We start from the raw sequence: 20,696 nt of genomic DNA on the forward strand, positions 1-20,696 counted from the left end.
TTAGATAGTAACCCTGGTAAGTCAAAGCAAAATTGTCATTCACTTCACTGGGAACAAGTAATCTCATTGCATACTTAATAATGCCCAACTTAACCTCTCTATTAGGGAAGTTAGTTAATTTTCCTTCCAATTTGCTGACAGCTTCATGACTTTCAGTCCAATAAAGATGACAAAAAACACAAGCTAATGTGCAGAATATATCTGTGAATTTGTTGTACTGATTTAAGTTATTTTACCATCTTTTCTTTCAGATTGTTAAATAGATTAATATTCCTATCTGAATATATTCTAATATGAATTAGAAAACCAGATCTCATGAAATACACAGCATTATAGGATCAATCTTCAATTGCAGTTATTAGGAAACAAGAACATGATGTAAACTGCTTAGAGCTTTCTCACACAAACTATCAGTATTTTGAGTCCAGGTTCACACGTTCAGGGAGACTACCTTACTAAAGCTAAACTTAAGGAAGCCTTTAAGGTATCATACCATTTTCATCTCATTTTAATACTTTTTGAAGGTGGTAAAAGATTATATTCTACTTTAAGAACACTCAACTCTGCAGTTCATTTTAGCTATAATGTTTTGGGGGAACGTGATAAAACTCCTAAAATTGTACAGATGTTAAACTTGGGCACAAGAGAAAAAGGTATAGCCTAGGAGGAGACAGATTCAGAATAGTAAATTCTCCATAATAAAGATTATGGGTTAACATTATTAAAAATGTGTTTGCCAGAATTGAACAATTTAAAAGATAACAAAAAGGAAAAGCACTAATTCTTTAGGCAAGATACCAGACATCATCCCACTGATTTTTATTTTAAAGTAAAAGCTATTTCAGCTACTTAAACGGTAAAATGCAAATCACATCTACTACTGGATTGGTCAAGAATTAAAGTGATATTTTGAAAATTAAATTTAGTTTTTTTTTTTTTAATATAATCTGAAGAGTAGAGAAATAATACTGCAACCCACCAAATCTGACAAATTCAAATGATAGAGATAAGGTCTGTCAAACCGAGCACAACACATTTTTGGTACATGAACACAGCTTTAGCACACGCTGCTATTCTTCATCTAGTCTACACGTAATTACGCAAAACAAGCCAGAAGTTTGATCAGTTATTATTGGAAGAAAACAGTCCCTCACAAAGTCCATGCAACTGGATAACTGCTCCATTTATCTCAGGAATGGGGACATTTTTCTGATCTACTACATTCTTATGAGGGCTGTCTGAGACACCGGCAGTGTTAACGAAGGTTATGGTCTCCACCAATCTCTTGTACTGAGTAAACATATAGCTGTATGAGACAGCTGTCCACAGGTTTCCCTCATGCTACCAAGCATTTGATTAATCACTTGGACCGTGAAATGAAAGTAGAAAGGCTGTGAAATCAAGTAAACTGAATTCCACTTAGACATCTTGGTATTTCTAGAAAAACAAGTATATTATATAGATTTGAAACTACAGGTAAAGAGACAATGCAAGGAAAAGCTTGAGAACTGGAGAAAAAGGTTTACCTTTCGGATTTGATTAGTAGTCAACATAATTACATCAGTCCCTTCATGAAAACACTGAGAGGCAGCTAGGTAACCAATTCTCTGTGAACAAGACAGTAGGAGAAATGCAGTTTTATTATAAAAGTTTAGACCGTGTTCAAATGAACAACTGTTAGTTTCATCAGCAATATTAAAAAGCTGAACAACAAGGCAAGAGATTTGCATAACAGAAAAGGCATGACAGGGTTCTCGGTTCTTTCCCAATATAAGCCTCCCCCTTTTATTATCCCATTCAAGTAACATCTATAGTTGTAATAGACCTATCTTAAGGATATCAAAGTTAGCATCATCTCCTCCACTTTGTTAGAATCTACAGGTTCAATGACTGAAAAGATGCAGAAATAAAGTAGGATCGTTAGTAGAAGAAAAAAGGAATACTATATTTATGTTGTCTGTGCCATATCTAACACGGAACAAGAACAGCGCTCCTTAACTCCTGACTTCAGGTCCTATGGAGTAGTCTCCAGATTGGGCTTTAAGAGTAACTTTCTGCCTTGGTGAAAAAGGCCTACAACATAGGACACAAACAACACTTTCGGAAAAGTTATAAAACTGTAAGAAAAGGAAAAAGTATCTGTAAATAAGAATCTTAGATGGCCCTCAAAAAAAACCAAACCAAAGATTTTTCACACACACACAAAAAAAAAGAGATACCCAAACAGCTGGTAGAAGAAACCTACACCAGCAGGTCAAGTGAAACTATCCATGTACTAGAAACAGATTTTACTTTCTTTCCATACTGACAAACTGAAACATGATGTTCCAATGTATCCATTATAGCGATAAAACAGTTCAACTACTACAGTTTTAACTGCACAAAGAACTCACTTTGAATGTAAACTTTGATGCACTCATAACTTCAATAATATTGAAAGCAGCCCAACTGATGTCGTAGCCCAGCATCTGTAACTGTTAACAGAGAAGCCAAGGTAACAAAGCTGTAAAATAAGACACTCAAGAATATAGTCAGATACCTCAGAAAATTGAAGATGGAACCGGTTAAGAGTCCAAAAATAAAACTGTAAGTTATCTAGAATTTATGACTAATGCTACATTCTATGTCACAATGTAAAAGAGGTGTAAAAGTTGAACCAGAAGCAAGTTTTAAAAGTTTGCACTAATTTCAGGTGCTACATTTGTAGTTATCATTGTGGAAAATTTTTATTCCTGGTTTGGCTGAACTTGATTTGTGGGTTTTGTTTTTGTTTGTTTTTTGCTTTTGTTTTCTCCCCTAATTTAAAGGGAAAAAACTCTTTGCAGCAGTATTCCCCTTTCCTCCTCCATAGAGTGCTGTGTGAAGAGAAACTGCAATGTTTCAAATGCTTATGCAACCACAGGGGAAGTTAGGCAAGGACCAATAAAGTTGAAGATGACTACTTTTTTTTTTTTGTTTGACTAGTTCTCAACCAGATTAGCTTCCTGATCCAGCTCAATAAAATTGTACAAGTATTAGTGCCAGTGCAATGAACAGAGTGGGAATATGCAGCCTCTGACATCAGAGGCATCAGCAGGAGCACTTTCACTTGCAGCCGGCACATACAAAAGCTCAAAGCCTGTCATGAAACCACAATCTAGAAAAACCCAATCAAACAAACAAACAAAAAAAACCACCCCAGATATTCAGAGAGAAGGCTAGCTGGCAACCAGCAAGAAAGACTAAATTATAGATAATGTTATAATATATCCCAGCAATGCACTTACATAGGTAAGTTTGCAGACTGCATTTGCTTTCACTGCAATATTATCCTGCTTTAGTTCCTGCTTGATCTCATCGATGCACTGGGAGATGTATTTTGCCTGAGGGCAATAAAGAAAAAGAGTTACTTTAACACTCATTTAGCACAGATCTAGTTTTGTAGACTTCAAGCCTGTCAACTCAGAAAAGAAAGCTAAACTCGTAATTTGCAAGCACCAAATTTCACAGATGCACATTATCTAGGTAGGCACTTAATTTTGATGGAACTTCCTCATTAAAAAGAAACATCATGCTTCTATTACAAAATCTAAAACATATGGAAACGTTGCTTCAGTGCATTTCCTCTCCCCTCCAATTACACTGCTCAGCCCAGAGCTCTGGTTTCAAAGACTTGTGAATTAAAGCTGCCCCAACGCAGATTGTGTACCTAGTGGCCAGAACACAAGTTTGTGTGTTTCACTATTCCTAGAACACGTATTAGTCACTAACCTCAACTGGAATACCTGAAGGGACAGAGAACAAGTCTCTCAGAGCTGAATAGAAGGTGGAAATACTTTTAGCTGTAACTAGTTAACCATTTCCATTTATTCAAAACTTGGCAAAGTTAACCTACTGCCCTGGTTTGTGACCTAGATAAGTGATTTTGCCATTTACACATTTTGTTAAGCAACACCCATTTATTTGTATGAATCTCAGTAACATGGAGAGCCAAATGTCAATGTTTGCACTTAAATATTTGGCCCTTCATTTCTTTTCAAAGAGTCCTGTCTGTGCTTGTGGGAGGGATATGGCAAACGTGATTTAAAAATGTGTACGGATTTTACTTTCTATATGGGCTTAAATCAGTCAGATTCTTTCAGCCCACAATTAATTATGATTAAAGTATTGAAGGCATCTGCTAGAAATCATGAAAGATTTAAAAACAGAGAAATAATCTCTCCTTAGAAAGCCACATACACACCAGGGTATTTCTCATTCAATATAAATCAGCTGTCAGAGGAACCAGGTCAGAAACAGCTTACCTGGCAGCAAAGCAAAATTCTGCACAAATACCATTACCTTCCACCAAAATATACTTTTCAACATGGAAGTCCATTAATGAACATTTCTCCTCTTTATACTAAAATTTGTGTATTACTTCTGCTATTCTCTGGCCATTTACACTGTCCTGGAGCAATACTCACGTTTCAAGTTAGGAGATTCAGCAGCCAGAAGTAGAAAATGCTATTCTCAATAAACAGCAGATGAGAATAAAAAGAAATTACACAAGGTCTGTAGTGCAAAGAAACACTACTGTGATCCAAGCGAGGAAAACCAACAACTGAATTTTAATGCAGTGACCTTATGCTCTAAGTCACAGTCACATAATGACAATTTACACAGCTGCAATTCAGAGTCCAGCAATACTAAAATTAGAACCCACTACCAGGATGCAAAGTGAATAAAGGTATTTCAGCCTAGGAGCAGTTTCATTAGGTTAACAGCTTCACAGTAAGCAGGTTAATTTGTCTTTTTTCTCTCTCAAATCTTGCAGTTACAGAGATGAAGCCGATTCCTCACAGCACTGGTCAGCTCAAGCAGAACCATTTTAAGACACTATTTCTCTTTGTTGAACTCCACTGAGTTCTCACTTGGCCCACTCCTGCAGCCCATCAAAGCATCTTCGAACAGCAGCGCTGCTCTCCAGGATAACTCAACTCAGTAAGTCCGAGGTCAGAGAACTAGCAAAAGAATTTACTCTAAGAAATGTAACAATCCCAAACATTCATAATGGGAAAAGTAGTAATACCTCTGCAAGGGAAGTTTTTTCACGTGAAGAAGTGTCATACTAAACATCAAACACCTCTTTTCTCTACAGAGAGGCTCAGCTGTCCTCTTGGATATAGGAGGACAGAGCACATGCACTGGAACAGGAAAGTGCTGCCCCCAAGTGCAAAATTATCTAGAGTTCAGACTGCTACTTCAATGAAACCAAAGATTTGGGATTTTGGACCCTTCTCAGCCTGAGGGGTAGTCAGGTTCAGACAGCTTCCATGCAAGTTTAATCTCGAAAGTTGAAACTAAAAGCTTCTGATAGTACATAATACATACCTCAACAGAGATGCCCAAAGAACCACTCATACAACATGCAGCTGAGCTAGAAATACCTTGTACCTACCCTTGAATATTTTATGTACACATAGCAGCATGCTGGAACAGTGTCACAGAACCCTTCACACATCTATCTGCTCGCCACATCTTGGCCAGCAACATCAGCACCAGTTTCCAAAGCCAGAATCATAATGCACATTCTTATTCTTTGTGTCCACGTACAAAAAGCATTACTATCATTTCTCGTAACATCTATGCCAAAACTTTCTAAACGTTAGCTTAATGTTCCCAAACACCTCTCAGGAGCTGAACCTAATCACTGTAGGACAAGAAGGTGGAAGAAGCTAGAGGATGGAGAAATCAAAAAATGCACACAACTGCAGCAACCAGCCAGACACACTCAGTACGGCCAGATAAAGACTCCTGAGTCACTACTCAAATCCAATGGCCTCAGCAGCCTGCAGGCCAACCCTTGTCTACAAATTAGCCTAATATAATAACCAACTTCTTTTAAAGAGGGTGAAAAGGCACCTTATAGAATGTAGAATCACATCTAATAAGTTTAAACATAGGATTTTGAAGAGCACAAAAAAGTCCTTCTGAAACATCTGTACATCAAATTTTAAAAGACTACAAGGAACAAAAGACACTATAGATAGAAAGCTTTAAAGGATCAGTGGGTATTAATTTTGATAATCTCTGTGGAGCAACAGTAGGATGAGTGAGCAATATGAACAAAACCGATCTCCTTACAGTCTTGCATTATCATCTGAAATCCAACAATCATCTCAGCCACGTTTGCTACCACATTTAACGTGTAAACAGGAAGGAAACACGTATTCAAGTGTGCTTCTTTAGTTAAATTTTGCCCTGTTCTCATACTAACAAAAGAGCTGACCTTTGTAGAACACCAGACGGTAGGGTTTATCAAAGCGGTTTCACACTAAGTAATAACCTCAAGCTCTTCCATGACAGCTTTCAAGCTGTTCAATTCAGGCTGCAAAACTAGACTAAAACTAGAATAACTGCTTGATGCAATGAAGAAAGTTTTAGACATCTGTCAGCATGGTAGACACAGAGCAAGGCCTGGATATTTGCAGGAGGGAAACTTTTAAATACTAACACAGGAAAAAGTACCTCTGCCAGCACTGATTCAGTGACAGCCTGTGGATAAATCCCTCTAATACAGCAATTTCTTAGTGTGATAAATAAGAATAAATGCTTCCCCAGGTGAAACAGGCTCAGTTTCTCCTAAAATATTTTAGAGGACCCAAGAAGGAACAGCAAGTAACAGAAAGGAAAAGGAATGCAAAAGGTAAACACTTCCGAGCTCATTTATTCCCCCAGTATTGACTATAATACCTATAAATTTCATAACAATTTTGTACCGTAATGATTCTACGACAGTCTGACCTGAAGCCCTCCAAGACAGGACTAGTCAGTTTTGGCCAGTCAACCGAGGAACACTTAAGTCACAATATTTACAGATCTTCAGACACTCCCAGATTGCTTTCAGCAAACGAAGCAATTATAAGGAACCCTTTCATATCTACTGTAGTTAAGAACAAGCAGAGCTATTAAGCAAAAGACCATTATCAGAACTGCAGCAATCCAGCCAAAAGCATATGATAAACACAAGGAAAAGTGTCAAGGGGAGGAAGAAATCTTTCATTCTTGCTAGTATGCCAAGCGGAAAAGGAGCCTTTCTCAACTCATTGGAAAAGGCTCCTTAAGTCAAATGCTATAGCAACCACTTCAGTGACTGTTTTCTCTCACATATTGCTCGGAAGGAGAAAGATTACAGAAACGCATTCATAGCAGCATAGCTAAAACCCAAATTAAGCATGCAGATGAATGCATTAATTACACAGCAAAGCTGTGAATACAGCACAAAGTCATAATGTATTCCACCAAGTGCAATGGCAGTTAAGTATTTCACCAAACAGCTCTGATAAGCATTTTATCTGTTTTCAAAACATACACAGTGATTTTAAAAACAGGTCTGAATTTTTCAAGAGTTCCAAGACCTCACCCAGAAAATATGTGTATTTAAACTAATGTGAATGGCTGAAGTAAGAGTGGAGGTACTAAGAATGAAAATAAGACGTAAGCCCGTTGAAACTAAGAGCAGAGGGAAAAGTGGGTCATGGTCGGAAGCCAAAATTTCAGTTTATAAGATTTCATTCTCCAGCTTTTCAGCTTCCCACAAGCCATGGTTTCTGGATTAGCTTTGGAAAAGCACCAAAACTTTATTCCAACCTCCAGCCTACAGAGAATTTGGGATTCACTATTTCAGAGAGTATTTCAGGGAGTTTCACAAAAGATTAAGATGTTGTTTGTCAAGCAATAGAAGAACAAATTTGGGGGAAAAACCTGCTAATCTAACTGAAAAATAATTAGATGCCTAGGAAATGCGATCCTTTATGCTGTATCTGCGTTCAAAGCTTAGTATTTCACAGGAGATAGAGAGACAGTAATTAGAATCAATAGCACTGTAGTATCTTTACATTAAATTTAATCATGAAAGCTATCCATTTTCAATTATCTTAAAGAAGTTGCACCCTCATCTGAGCCACATTCCAGTTATCTGAAGACAACAGAAAACGAACTCATATTTGTACTTCTTAAGATTAGTCTAGCAAATCAAAGGCAAAAAAAAAGAAAAAAAGAAAACTATACTGAGTCCTTACCAGGATCCAACCTCAATCCACAGCATTTGCCACAAATTGATTATTTTTGAGATTTTTCACTTGTCACTTACTGAAACAGCAAAGTGTTTCCGCCCCAGTTAAAACAAAACGCCAGAGACCACCACTTTCAGGGTTAAATACGCACTTTTAAGGAGATGATTACAGTGAATGCTACAAGGAATAAGGCATGGCCTAAAACAAATGCGTAACTATCACTGTAAAAACAAAATTTGAAGTAAGAAAGAACAGAAAGAGAATTGAAGTACAGAACATGGCATTTGTTTTAAACATTGTAGGATTTATGAGTTTTTTTTTAAGAACATGGAGAGACATACTTAAACTCAATGAATTCACCTTGAGTGCAGGCACGTGACGATCTCACACGAAAGCGAAACGCCTACTGCGCTAATTCCCAGGAAACCAGCAACAACCGCTCCCTTTATTCGATAACCTTAAGCAATATCCATTCCCTTTATTTGGTAATCTTAAGAAACACTATGAGTGGGATGCAAGCCGCGTGACACGACCACAGCACTTCACACAGTGTTAGGAGAGCTGACATCACACACACACACCTCGCGGAGGCAAAACAACCTGCAAACTGTTTCATGCTTCAGGCAGAAGATAACTGTTACCAGCACAGCAAAGATCATCCGTTACCTGGTAACTTCCAGAAGAAGGCTGCAAAGAAACACTTATCATGTGCCTAGTTTCTTTCAAACATCCCCAAAGCATTACTTGGCACTAAGAAACACTACTGAACTAGTAAAAAAAAAAAAAAAAAAAAAAAAAAAAAAAAAAAAAAAAAAAAAAAAAAAAACATACCAATAAACTGACTACAACACGTGAAACATAAGTACCACGGCATGACAGCACCAAATACATCAACTGAAGTAATGGCTGAGAGCATTAAAAATGCAAAATACTATTTTCAATTCACGTGACAGATCAAAACAGGAGAGTATCAGAGGTAAGCAAATTGGATGTGAACTTCAGTCATGTATAGTTAAAATATTACAACAGAATTCCAAGACACAGAATCCAAAATACTATCTTAAAATTTACCTCACTAAAACCATGAACTAACCAAAGTAAATAACAGAATGAAAACAGTAATCAGGAAGCTGTGCAGGTTCTCAGCAGCCAAAATAAAGTGATGCAAAAGCTACTGAAATGCAATAAAGAGCTCAGAAAACACGTTAAAACTTGAAAGGTGTTATTTTAAAAAAGCCAAGCTTATCTTTTGCTCAGTTGTTAATAAATATTACTATGCATGTTTCAACAAGTTTTAGTTTGCCTTTATTACTTGGCTTTCCAGGGATTTACTCACACATCTTGGAGATGGTTTCAAAATCCTAGGCCAACATACTGTTCTCATCAGTGACAAATACTGGAGACTTGAATGTCAACCTTTGCCATTTCATTTTGCAGTAGTCATCTTCTCTATTATTTATTAGTAATATGGTGTATTATCTGCTACTCTCTTTGCTAGTACGACCAAAGCTAGAGAGCAAGACTCCCTAGTCAAACAATATTGATGGACAAATGAAAAGTTGTATTTTTTACATATATCTTTTTTTAAAAAAAAAATTACATCTGAAGTTATACATACCAACTGAAACTTGGAATTATGCTCCCGTCTATCCTAAACTGATTCACAAACCAATAAAAAAAAAAACATCGAACTTTATTTTAAAATTCAGACAGATGCTAAGCAATTAACGTATCTGTTTTAGAGCCATATCAAGCAATTACAAACAAAGATCAGGGTCACAATACCATAAGGCACTATAGAAACAGATACGATCTTCAGAACAAGTAAGTAATATAGAAGGATTAGATGGGGTGGAGGGATGACAGATGTAGAGTTGTCTACAGCCACAGCAAGTCAGAAACAGAACCAAGAGCAACACACGTATCCACAGGATTATGCTGTCTTTAGAAACATTAGGCACTGCAAAATCAACTGGATTTTCTTTGTAAACGCAGGAGTATTCTGTCAGTCTGCCTCTGAGAGCATCTTTTTTGCAGTTTAGCCAAAGTTGATTGAAACATTTTACACAAAAGAGCATCTATACTGGAGCCTGGAGCACAGACAAACAAGTTCTCCTGCACTGTCCACCCACAGGGGCTACTCTGAGATGCCAACAAATAAGTGAGTATTACACAGCAAAACTCAAAGCATAAACATAAATCAGTAAACATTCATGATCAGTAAGACTTTCGAGATGAGATGTCTCTCAATACAAATGTGCCTCCAATTTGATCACAGTATTTGTTAATTTAATTGCATAGCAATTAAGATAATCCTTGGGAGCTTATGCTGTCTAAATCATACCTCAGCAGACATCAATACACACAAGCAGCAGATAAAAATGCCTGTCCCAGCAAATTACAACATGTAATAAAAACTTGTACGTTACTCAGCAAAAAGCCATACAATTACTTATATAACTGATTTTTAAATTCATTAGTTCCAGCCATATTCCTGTGTAGCATTTCAGGCTTTGATACAAGTAATAGGTGATTTGTTGTCTATGTAGGAAGCAGTCACTTCCTTCTAAGAAACCAAAGGATCTACCGTCTTAAGAGATTCAAATGACAAGAATCAGTTCAGAGGCAAATGCCAACAATCACAGAATCATAGAATCAGTGAGGTTGGAAGGGACCTCCGGAGACCATCTAGTCCAACCTCCCTCCTCAGCAGGGTCACCTAGAACAATAAGTTTGAAATATTATGGATTAATATTATATAGAAACACAGCATTGAAAATATTAGAAAAAAGTAACATTGTAATAGAAACTTCTCATAGCTTTTGCATTAAGTGATGGAAAGCTAAGACGACAGTGAACAGAAAGATGGCTCATGGCCATCACAGACTTCTCAAATGCAGTAAAAGTTTTTTGTAAGTAAATTTGTTTACCTGCTTCCTGCTGTAAAATTGTACAGGTCACTCAAAACTCTATTATTCACAGTAGTGAAATTTAGTCACACACTGATGCAGCTAAAAGTGTTCTATTTTATTCAGGCCTAAATCTGCCATGGTAGATTTACTAGCCTACTTGAAGGAAGTTTCAACACACTCACATCTAACTTTTTAAACCTTAACCTAGATGTTCAAACCTGTTAGTTTTCACTGAGATGCATTTGTTAATGTTACAAAGAAAAAAAAAAATAATACACACAACAGCACTCAACTACGTGGCCTACAAGCTAATAGTTCCACCAGCCTACTGACCAATGACTTGGAAGGTAAGATGGTATGTCCCAAATATCTTTCCACGGCCGGTTACACTTGAGCATTCAACAGGCTTCACAGATGTTCTGTTATTTTGAATCTATGCTTCTAATTAAAAAAAAACACGTAACCACTTTTAAGAGCTACTAATACCACCACTAACCATGTTATTTTCTGCATCTTCCTGGATTTAACCAGACTGCTTCAGATCATGAAAGACCTTCAGTTTTTCAGTAGGAACACTCAGGGTTTTTTTAATAAGCTAAGGAACACAAATACTTCTTTATACCCGATCCCATGACTCGGACTTTTTTGATGCACAGAGTTTAATGCCTCTCTTGCTACTCGCTGCATCACATCAGAAACGTGACACACTATCAAAGAGCTTCTAGACAAACAAACCAAAGGTAATCTTTGTACACCAAAAACATTTACTGAGCTGCATTGTAGAGGAAGAGGTTTTTCAGTAAAGCCTGTGGACATTTATCACCCCAGAAGAGATCAGAAAAGAGATCAAAGACTCATTTTCAACACAGGGACAAAGGTGGCTGCATTAAAAAATACATATATATATATATATATATATATATATATATAGCTCTCAGAGACTACCACAGTAGAGAAGATTAGTTAGTATCTTCATTCTTATTTGACTTTTTTGGTAGTTCTTCCTTGGACTTCACATTGCACATGACCATTCCTTTTCTTAGGATGAAGAAGAAGAATATTCTTCCTCCCCTCTGCACCTGTCTAGGTCAAATTTGTATTTACGCATATGAGAATGTGATCCTCCTAGAAAGTTTCAAACCCTCAGAAGAGACAGCTACAAAAGGCTCTGGATTGGGAACAAAGTCAGTAGCCCCACTTATGCCACAGCCAATTAAGTAATATTTAACAGAGGAGAAAGCAAGATGCTAATGAAAGCCAGCCGTAATGCAAAGCCTAAGCTGCTCTCTGCTTGTAATTATACAAGGAAAAGCTCACTTCATTCCTTTTGTTACAAGGCTCCAGAACCTGTATTTTCTATGACACAGGAACTAAGGCAAGGACACTGTAACACTTGTCCTTGCTACCTTGGAGGCCGTGATCAGCCTGCTTCTTTATTGATTAGTTAAGGTCCTTACCAAACCTTCCTTTGTGTATTGTTTCTATTTCTGACTTTGCCTTTTCCAGCGGTTCAGATACTCAAAGAATTAACAACAGCAACTCCAGATCCACTCAAAAGCGGGTGGAATAATGAGCTCCCTTCAAAGGCATTCACACACATAGGGCAAGCAGCAAGCGATCAAGCCTCAGCTTGTCGCGTGCAACAACTGTCCGTCAAAGAACTGCACAGCGCCTATCAGTTGGGCTGTTTTCCAGTCTTCTGCGCCAACAAACTTTAGTATTCCTCAGAATTCCCCTATGACATTGCGCTCCGTATCCTTTACTATTAGATACCTATATTGCAACCGCAGTTAGAGGCTAAGTCAAAAGATTGCAGCAGCAGATGATCTTAAGTCTGGCTGATAACAGGCTACGCATGAAAGACTCATAATTTTAAAAGATTCCTCAAAACGTCTTATATCACGATTTTACCTGAAAAATTAGCTATCTGCATTTGATTGCAACAGCCCTTTATTCAGCAAAAAGGGGCCTTTTTTCAGTAATACAACTCCATTGTTCTTAAATAACAGTCACTAAAAAGCAGAAATCTACTGCCAGTTTGGTAAGTCTAGTCTTTTTGAGTACTTAAATGTACATTTCCCAGCACACTGCATGGAAGACCTCATTGTGCCCCTGCTTTATTCTTGTCTTATCAGCTGAAGTTAAGTTTTTTCCAGCCAGAAACACCGATTGTTCCTTTCTCGCCTCAGATTTGTTTCTCAGAGAGGTCACATACAAAACAACTTCTTAAATATAAATCAGCAATGAGATACTTATTAAATGTTACATACAAAAGAGAATGCGAGTTTTTTTTTTTTTTTTTTTAAATATGCCTTTCCTTAAAGTATCAACTACAAGGAATGTAAATTACTAATCCTGGCACTCAAGAAGCAGATTCTCTGAAAGAAAAGGGACACAATTCTATCAAGTTGTGAGACAGACATTTTGTGCTGGATTTTTTATTATGATTATTCCCCTCCCTCTCTCCTGAAGCATCCTCCAATAAATCAAAGGCACTTGAAACACACGAATACGGTCTGAGCAGGATAGAAATGGAGATGTTAAATTAGTGGTGATCTATTACTTTACCATGTCAGCTTTGTAAATGTGCCTCTCACCTTAGCATCCTACAGTATTTTTCTTCTTGGGTAGAATAAGCTTGTTAAACGCAAATACAGAAGACTGTGCAGCAGCCAAACTGCCAAAGAATTATCTTTCCACGTATTTCAAGTTCAAGAGAACATCCCTAAACACAAATCACTTCCTAGTTGGGAGTATCTAGCAAAAGAATCCATTATACTTCTATCATCACATAGTACAAATCACTCCTCCCTTTATACAGATGTGCATCCAAAAAACTTAAGCAGAACTGGGAGAGCTTATTCCACAGGATACATAAGCACCTAATAACAGATGAAAGACTCATTGCTTTCACTACTAAAAGAATTAATTTTCCAGAAGAATGAGAGAGGTTAGAGAAAAGGTTAAGGGAGAATGGAATAAAATATCTCAAGTCTTTTTTGCAAGTTTGGCTTTCCCTGGAAATTTGAACTGGCACCAGGAAACACCGCAGCGATTAAAGCATCTATGTAGAGTATTGAAAGTAAACATAACATGTTAAATTAGGAAAAGACCTAATGCTGACGTGCTTCCCCGCTCCCTTCACACTAGTGCTTACTTTACAGTAGAATGATGGAACTCCAAATTTTCCTGGGAGATTGGAGTATGTCTACACTGAAAAATGACTAAGTTAACTCAGGTGTCACCCCTTGCCTCCCTCCCATCCATACAGCACACCATCACTTCAGTTTGCATTTTAAACTCAAAATAAATGGGTCAGCTTTGGCTACAGATCAGAAACTAAAATGAGAGTTGTCTGACAAGTAATTAAGCACTTTACAGCAAGGATGTTAGCTGATGTGCCAGTAGCCCTCCAGTACCCTCAGTTCCTCTGAGCTGAGGACACTCTTAGAGTTGGTAGCCTCAACAACACAAGATTAATATATCACCATCAAGGAAAAATGTAGTTGGTCTACCGAAAGGCTGTATTTGAAAAATCTACACATAAACCTAGGTGACAACCATTTGGCATATCCTTCCCTACGAATACATCCTTGATGTGTCAGTGGAATGAAGTCACCAGTTTAATGAAATACAAGATACAGTAGCCTGTGATAGCACCTATAGCAGAACAGAGAACTGTCATATTCAAGAACTGGAAAGGAATAAATTTGACTCTCTCCTATCTACCAGGAGAGACTGTCCAGATAGATGAGGGGAAAAAAAAAGATGATAGTGGAATTTCCACGTGATGATTTTAATTTTGAGAAGGCAAGAACCAACATACACAACAGGAATTAGCATTCTGTAAAAAGCATAACTTAAAATAAAAAGGTCAAAACAATACTCATATACCTCCGTTTTTTTCATTTTTATTTAACAACCACAGCACTCTCTTTTCAGATGCATCTCTTTCATGCAGTAATTCTCACTGATATCCAGGAGTTAATATCCTTGCCACCAAAGCACGTTGCAGTTTGTTCACAACAAATTTGCTCTTCTGAAATAATCAAAATCCGTATCTTAAGTTTAGACACTTGAGACACCCAGAAGTCAGTCAAACAGCTACACTCTATTTGAGTAACACTGGGTAGATAAAAGGAACAATGGAAGCAGTGTAGGAAAAGGAGGAAGAATTCTTGCAGCTACTTCCTCTAAAATACTACCCTGATTTTGCAGTATCACCTGAAAACTAGTGTTCATGAACATTCACAGGGAAACAATAAATCAATGCCTAATATCTTAATAACAGAAGATTTCCAGTCCTCTTTCACTAGCTGAGGTAGAGAAAGGAACAGTTCTTAGATGTTTGCAGTCACTTTATATAATTAAACAAAATCTTTGAAGGATTCCAAAGACAACTGTGCTACCTAAGACAAAACGTTATCAGTGCCAGTTCAATTGATCAGCTGAACGCATACTTAAGTTTGACTTTTAACTTCTGCTGTGCACATGAGGATTTAAAGAACTGTTGCTACTTAACTATCTATTTTAAAATGTCAAGATTTAAATTCAAACTAAAGAGCTACCACCATTTAAAATGCTACCATATTACCCTTCAACGAATGCAACCGACAACATCAGCCTCCGACTTGCAGAAAGGGGAGAACACATTTGCTTTGACCTTATGTTTGTACATATTTTTCTAACATTATGAAAAAAGTTACTTGTGATATAGTTCTTAATGCCAAACAAAGGAAATTAAAACCAAAACATTTTAATTAAATTTTGTCATAGGCTAAGAACAAACACTTAGTATGGCTCATGACGCACAGTAGTTTGTTAAGCCTGACGGTGCGTAACAGCATTCATACTCTTTATCTTCAGAATATATGAAGTCCTGGAAAATGAGCTATTTGCCACAAAATTATCTTATAAATGAGAACAATGCACTCAATCCTCCTCAGAGGATGGGGGCCACAAAGGCCTGGACCTACACAGAGGGATCCTCAGAGCTTTGACAGTAGAATAAACATTTTCTGTCCTATGCACAAAAGAAATAAGGCATATTTACTAAAAGCAGTGTACCACACAAACTGGGCCTAAACATGCTACGGAAAAGTGCCCAACAGAACTGTTTATTGATTAGCTGTTTCAGCTCTGAGTACAACAAAAACAGCTTAAAATTACAACAGCACAGTTAAACACTGCACATGTCCACACAAACATTCTTAAGTATTACCTCACGTGGCTTAAAAAATACTGTTTCCATTCCTCCATGTAGCTTCCCATTTTTTGCAGGGTGCCTGCACACTTCACAGCAGTACTATCTTCCCCTACTTCCAAATCAACACTCATTGATACAATCAAATAAAAAAATTAAATAGTTTCACAGGTACCATCACTAATAACACAAATTACATCCTACAGCATACACAATGGTCTGCTTAAAAGTCATGTGAAAAAACGAGTGGTTTTTTTGGAAGGTGTGTTACATTTCAGCTCAACAGTGCCAGCAGCAAAGAATAAAGATTTAGGATAACTAGTTAGAAATAACTAAGAGATAACTGTCAGACAAGTCATAAGAGCTTCTAAGGCCATGACCACTTACTTGTAGATGAACACAAATCATATCCTTAGCGTCATTACTTTCATAATAACACATGACACTTCAAACTCAACATGGAAAGTCTCATATAACATGATCTTGATGACTAATTATTTGACCTCTACTAATTTCCTAATAATGTGTCTTTAATGCAAACCAAGTAACAGGCCAATACATCCCACTATTTCCTATCTACATAAGCCTACAAATGTAGAAAATGTTTCAGTTAGAAGGTACATAAGAAGAATAATTTCAAAGCTGAATTGTGTCTGAACTCAGCTTTATATACCATTGATTACTATAGTGCAGGAAGTCAGGAATTCCTTTATTAGATATATCAATGATCTCAACAGCACAATAATACAATAAATAGGAAAGTAAATACAAAGTGTCACCCTCCCTTATCCTCTTTCAACTCATTGCTCCCCCACTGCCCTCTTGTTCTCCCACAAGCTTTCCTTTTTGGCCTACAGCCCAGTCTCATCTTCCTCGTTTTGATTCCTGCTCGCACTTTCCCCACAACAACATCCCCTTCCCGGGGAGGGGGAGCCACACGGCTGGCCTGGGCCTAACCGAGCCTCCGCTGGGTGCGGCGGGGCCGAGGCACCCTCCCTCTCCCCCAAACCCCCCGGAAAGGGAGGACCTGACAGGAGGGCTGGCAGGGGCCCGGGGTGACAGCCGAGCCCCGCGGTGGGGGGGGGGGGGGAGGGGGACCGGCCGGCCCCGGGGACAGACCCAGGCAAGCGGTGCCGGCCCCGCCGCCAGCAGCGGGGGGCCCGCAGCCCCGCGGGCCGCTCACCTCGTCCTCCTTGTGGTTGCGGATGCCGCGCACCAGGTCCTGCAGGTTCTTGTCAAACATGCGGTCGATGCTGCCCTTCACCATCTTCAGCGCCATGGCGGCGAGGCCGCGCCGCGCCGGGCCGCGGGCCTACGCTCGGGGCTGAGGGGCTGGGCCCAGCCGGGGGCGCCGCGGCGGCTCCTGCTACCGCTAGAGCCTGGTGAGTCCAGCGGGCCCGGACCGCTCACATCACGGGGGGTGGGGGGGTAGGGGTGGGGGGGGAGGAGCAAGCGGCGGCGGCGGCGGCGGGGCGCGGGCGGCGCTCGCCCCCGGCGCGGCGCGGCGCGGAGCGGCTATAGACACGCAGCGCCCCGGCGGCCGCGAGCCCCAGCCCCACACTCCGCTCGGCCTCCAAGCGCCTGACAAAATGGCGGCCGGTCAGCTGAGGGCTAGGCCCCGCCCCCGTCTGGCCCCGCCCCACCCCGTCCGCCCTGCCTCTCGCTAGCCCCGCCCACGCCGCGCTACGGCCCGCCCACCCGCGCCGGCCCCGCCCACTCCCCCCGCCTGCCCGCGCGGTCTGCCGCGAAAGCCGCGTCACCGCTACCGCTAACTCCGCCGCGTAAACCCCGCCCCCGCAGCGGCTCCGCCCCCCGAGGCTCCGCCCCCGAGGCTCCGCCCCCCCTCCCCCGCGGCGGCTCCGCCCCCTCCCCCGCGCGCGGCCCGAGGCGGCCCGGGAGGCACCACGTGGCGGGGCGCGTCCGGCGGGGCCGGGCCGGGCCGGGCCGGGCCGGGCTCCGCCGCGGCGGCCCGCGCGGGGTGCGCACGGGGGCAGCAGCCCGCTGCCCCGGCAGGCGGGGCCGCGGGAGGCGGTCCCCCGCTCCCCTGCCTTTCCTCCCTTCCCCTCCGTTTTTGCAAGCTGCACAGCTGATAAATGCAGGCTTCGGAGTGTCACTCCCGGGCTCAGTCACAGCCCACAGACACCAGGTACCACCCCCAGGGGCATCACGCGAGAACCTCAATAACCACCTGTAGTCGCTCATCATTCATGTCACCTTTCGCAGCCTAAGAAACACAATAGGTCGTTTCCCGAAGTGAAAAACCCCGATGTGGTCAAAGTGTGCTCGTCCGGGTGAAGGATGCAGAGCTGGCGGGCACGGGAGCCTGGCGGGTGGCACGGGGCCTGCGTGCTGCACCGGCCACCGGGCAGGTAGCAGTTCCACCAGGCACACCCCCAGAGCAGTGCAGATTTGTTTTAAGTTACCGAAACACCGAATATCCGATTGCAGGCACCAAAAAACTTCCACTGTGGGACCAACACTCCTGCTACCAGGCAGCCATCTACCCGCCTGATCACTACCTGCATCATCCACGCACGCAAGTCTGCCCGGAAGATGAAGTGTCTTATTGCAGGTGGGTGGTGCTCTGGATGAGAGAGAAGAGAAAATGCAGAAGAGCCGTTCTTCTACCTTTTGCCTTCAGAAAGAGATTCTGGTATTTGTGGAAAGAGAGGAATAAACAGAAAGGAACTTGCAAGCAAAAAACAGTGACCTTGCAAAGATCTGCTTGTCCTTTTGAGCTTCGTTATGGCAGGAGAAGGGAAACAATTTCTGTTTGTTTAAAATGTTTTTCTTCCTTGTCTTCTAGTTTCAACTTTTGACCTACGGCTTGTTTTTGTTGGACCATCAAAAAGAAAGGAGCCCATGGGTTTGGTTTTTGTTTTGTTCAGAAATGGCTACATATCTCGGTTTTTACCCACTAACGTTTCCCTTTTCAAGGAAAAAAAAATGGTAGGAGTTACGCTCTTGCCTTAGGAGTCCTCAGGGCGCAGCCAGGACGCGGGGTTCCTCGCAGGACGCGGCAGGTTGAGCAGGTGCTGCCCTGCCCTGCCCACCGCCGCTGGTGCTTTCCCCTGCCACCGGCTTTCTGTCTCCACAGTGGTGCCAACGCTGCTCGCTGTGAGACTATCCTGTAAACCTTGAAAAAAGCACTATTTTTGATTCAGATCTTTCCTGGCTCAGAGCCCGGACCCCACATGCAGTCACACCGTCAGATACACATCTGCAGTAGAGCTTTCACACCACCGAAATCGAGATGTTGGGGACCAAGCTACTGGGAGGTGAATTTCCACCTACAATTTGATATCCTCAAACTGAGATTCCAAGGATTTTTGTTCCTGGTACAGACGTTCCATTGATGGTTCAAGTTGGTTCAGCCTCTTTTTCTTAAAAAAAATGGGCCAGTAATAATGTTGAGTCGCCTTCCTCCAAACCATGGAGAACATGAAACTCCCTTGTGATCATCCTCAATTAAGACCCTGGCTCTAACCATAATCATTGCCTTCGATAATTTCTAAAGACCCTAGAAACGCCACATTTTTTTGCCTCCATAAGGCGGTTGCAGCTCTGATTTTTATTTTTCTTTTTTAATAAATACCGCCACCTTCTGTTTGTGCTGCTGTAATTTCACAGCAGGCTTCCTCTGGGAAGAAACTTTCCCGTGAGCAGCTGTATCTGTCCCTACAACACTCTCCGCCTATTTGCAATGCAGTAGCCAGCAATACAACGGTAAATTTTGCACTTTTAACACTATGGAAAAGCTTTAGTTAATGGCTCATGAATCCTAGTATTTAGTGGAGGAAAGCACAAGCTTGACCATTACATTTCTGGCAGAGACGGAGCTAAACTAAATTCAGGCCCTGACCCTGTTCTTCCCCTAGAAGGGGCTATTAGACAACATTTCTGTGAATTTTCTCTCCCTTTCTTGCACAGTTTCCTCTTCCGTGGCTGTTCAGAGCAGCTCCATGCGTTTTGCTGTCCAGACTTTCGTCAAAACTAACCGATACTCTGCTGTTCATTATGTTAATTGATATCTTTGTGTGAACCGATCTCGGGAGAAGGACCGTGAAAGCAGCACTGTTAAAACGCGAAGGTCAAAACTGTGATTTTCTACAAAAGCTGCGTTCAGGCTCTGGTCCAAAAAAACACTTAAGCACACGAATCACTTAAACTCCATAGGCAAATCTGCTATAGGCAGTCGGGATATTCTCTTGCTTAAGTTACGTCCTTGCTTAAGTTACGTCTTTGGCACTCTGCCAAATCGTGGTCTGACCTCCTTTGATGTACCCTGTGGGAAAATACCCGCAGCATGGCTCTTTGCTAAAAACCTGCTCCCGGATAGCGTGCTCCTGCCAGCTGGATGGTGGTTTGACACGAGACAGGACGGGACCAACCATCTTTGAGGGCGTGATGCCTCTCGGTGCCAGGTACCTACGGCTCCGCTAACCTGCAGCGCTCCGTGAAAATGCTCCTAAATCCCAACGCTCCTAATCTGTGCCAGAAACAGCACCTACGCCCGCTGCGTCCCTGGTCTCTTCTCCCGTGCAG

General features: G+C 41.0%; 1 protein-coding gene across 3 annotated transcripts in view; it reads right to left on the minus strand.

Moving 5' to 3' along the window:
- Positions 1–17,562, minus strand: part of AP3D1 (adaptor related protein complex 3 subunit delta 1) — a 43,888-nt gene extending 26,326 nt beyond the window's left edge. Inside the window, exons 1-4 of one of the 3 annotated variants that reach the window (XM_062596038.1) lie at positions 17,335–17,562; positions 3,267–3,362; positions 2,394–2,474; positions 1,527–1,607 (exon numbers count right to left, since the gene is read on the minus strand). In XM_062596038.1, the coding sequence (XP_062452022.1) occupies positions 1,527–1,607; positions 2,394–2,474; positions 3,267–3,362; positions 17,335–17,430 (354 nt within the window). In that variant the 5' untranslated portion in view covers positions 17,431–17,562. The remainder of the gene's footprint in view (positions 1–1,526; positions 1,608–2,393; positions 2,475–3,266; positions 3,363–17,334) is intronic. The other 2 variants (XM_062596039.1, XM_062596040.1) reach the window with 2 other exon arrangements.
- Between the last annotated feature and the right edge of the window lie 3,134 nt (positions 17,563–20,696).

Source organism: Rhea pennata, chromosome 27 (assembly GCF_028389875.1).
Source record: "Rhea pennata isolate bPtePen1 chromosome 27, bPtePen1.pri, whole genome shotgun sequence".
Taxonomy (NCBI): Eukaryota; Metazoa; Chordata; class Aves; order Rheiformes; family Rheidae; genus Rhea; species Rhea pennata.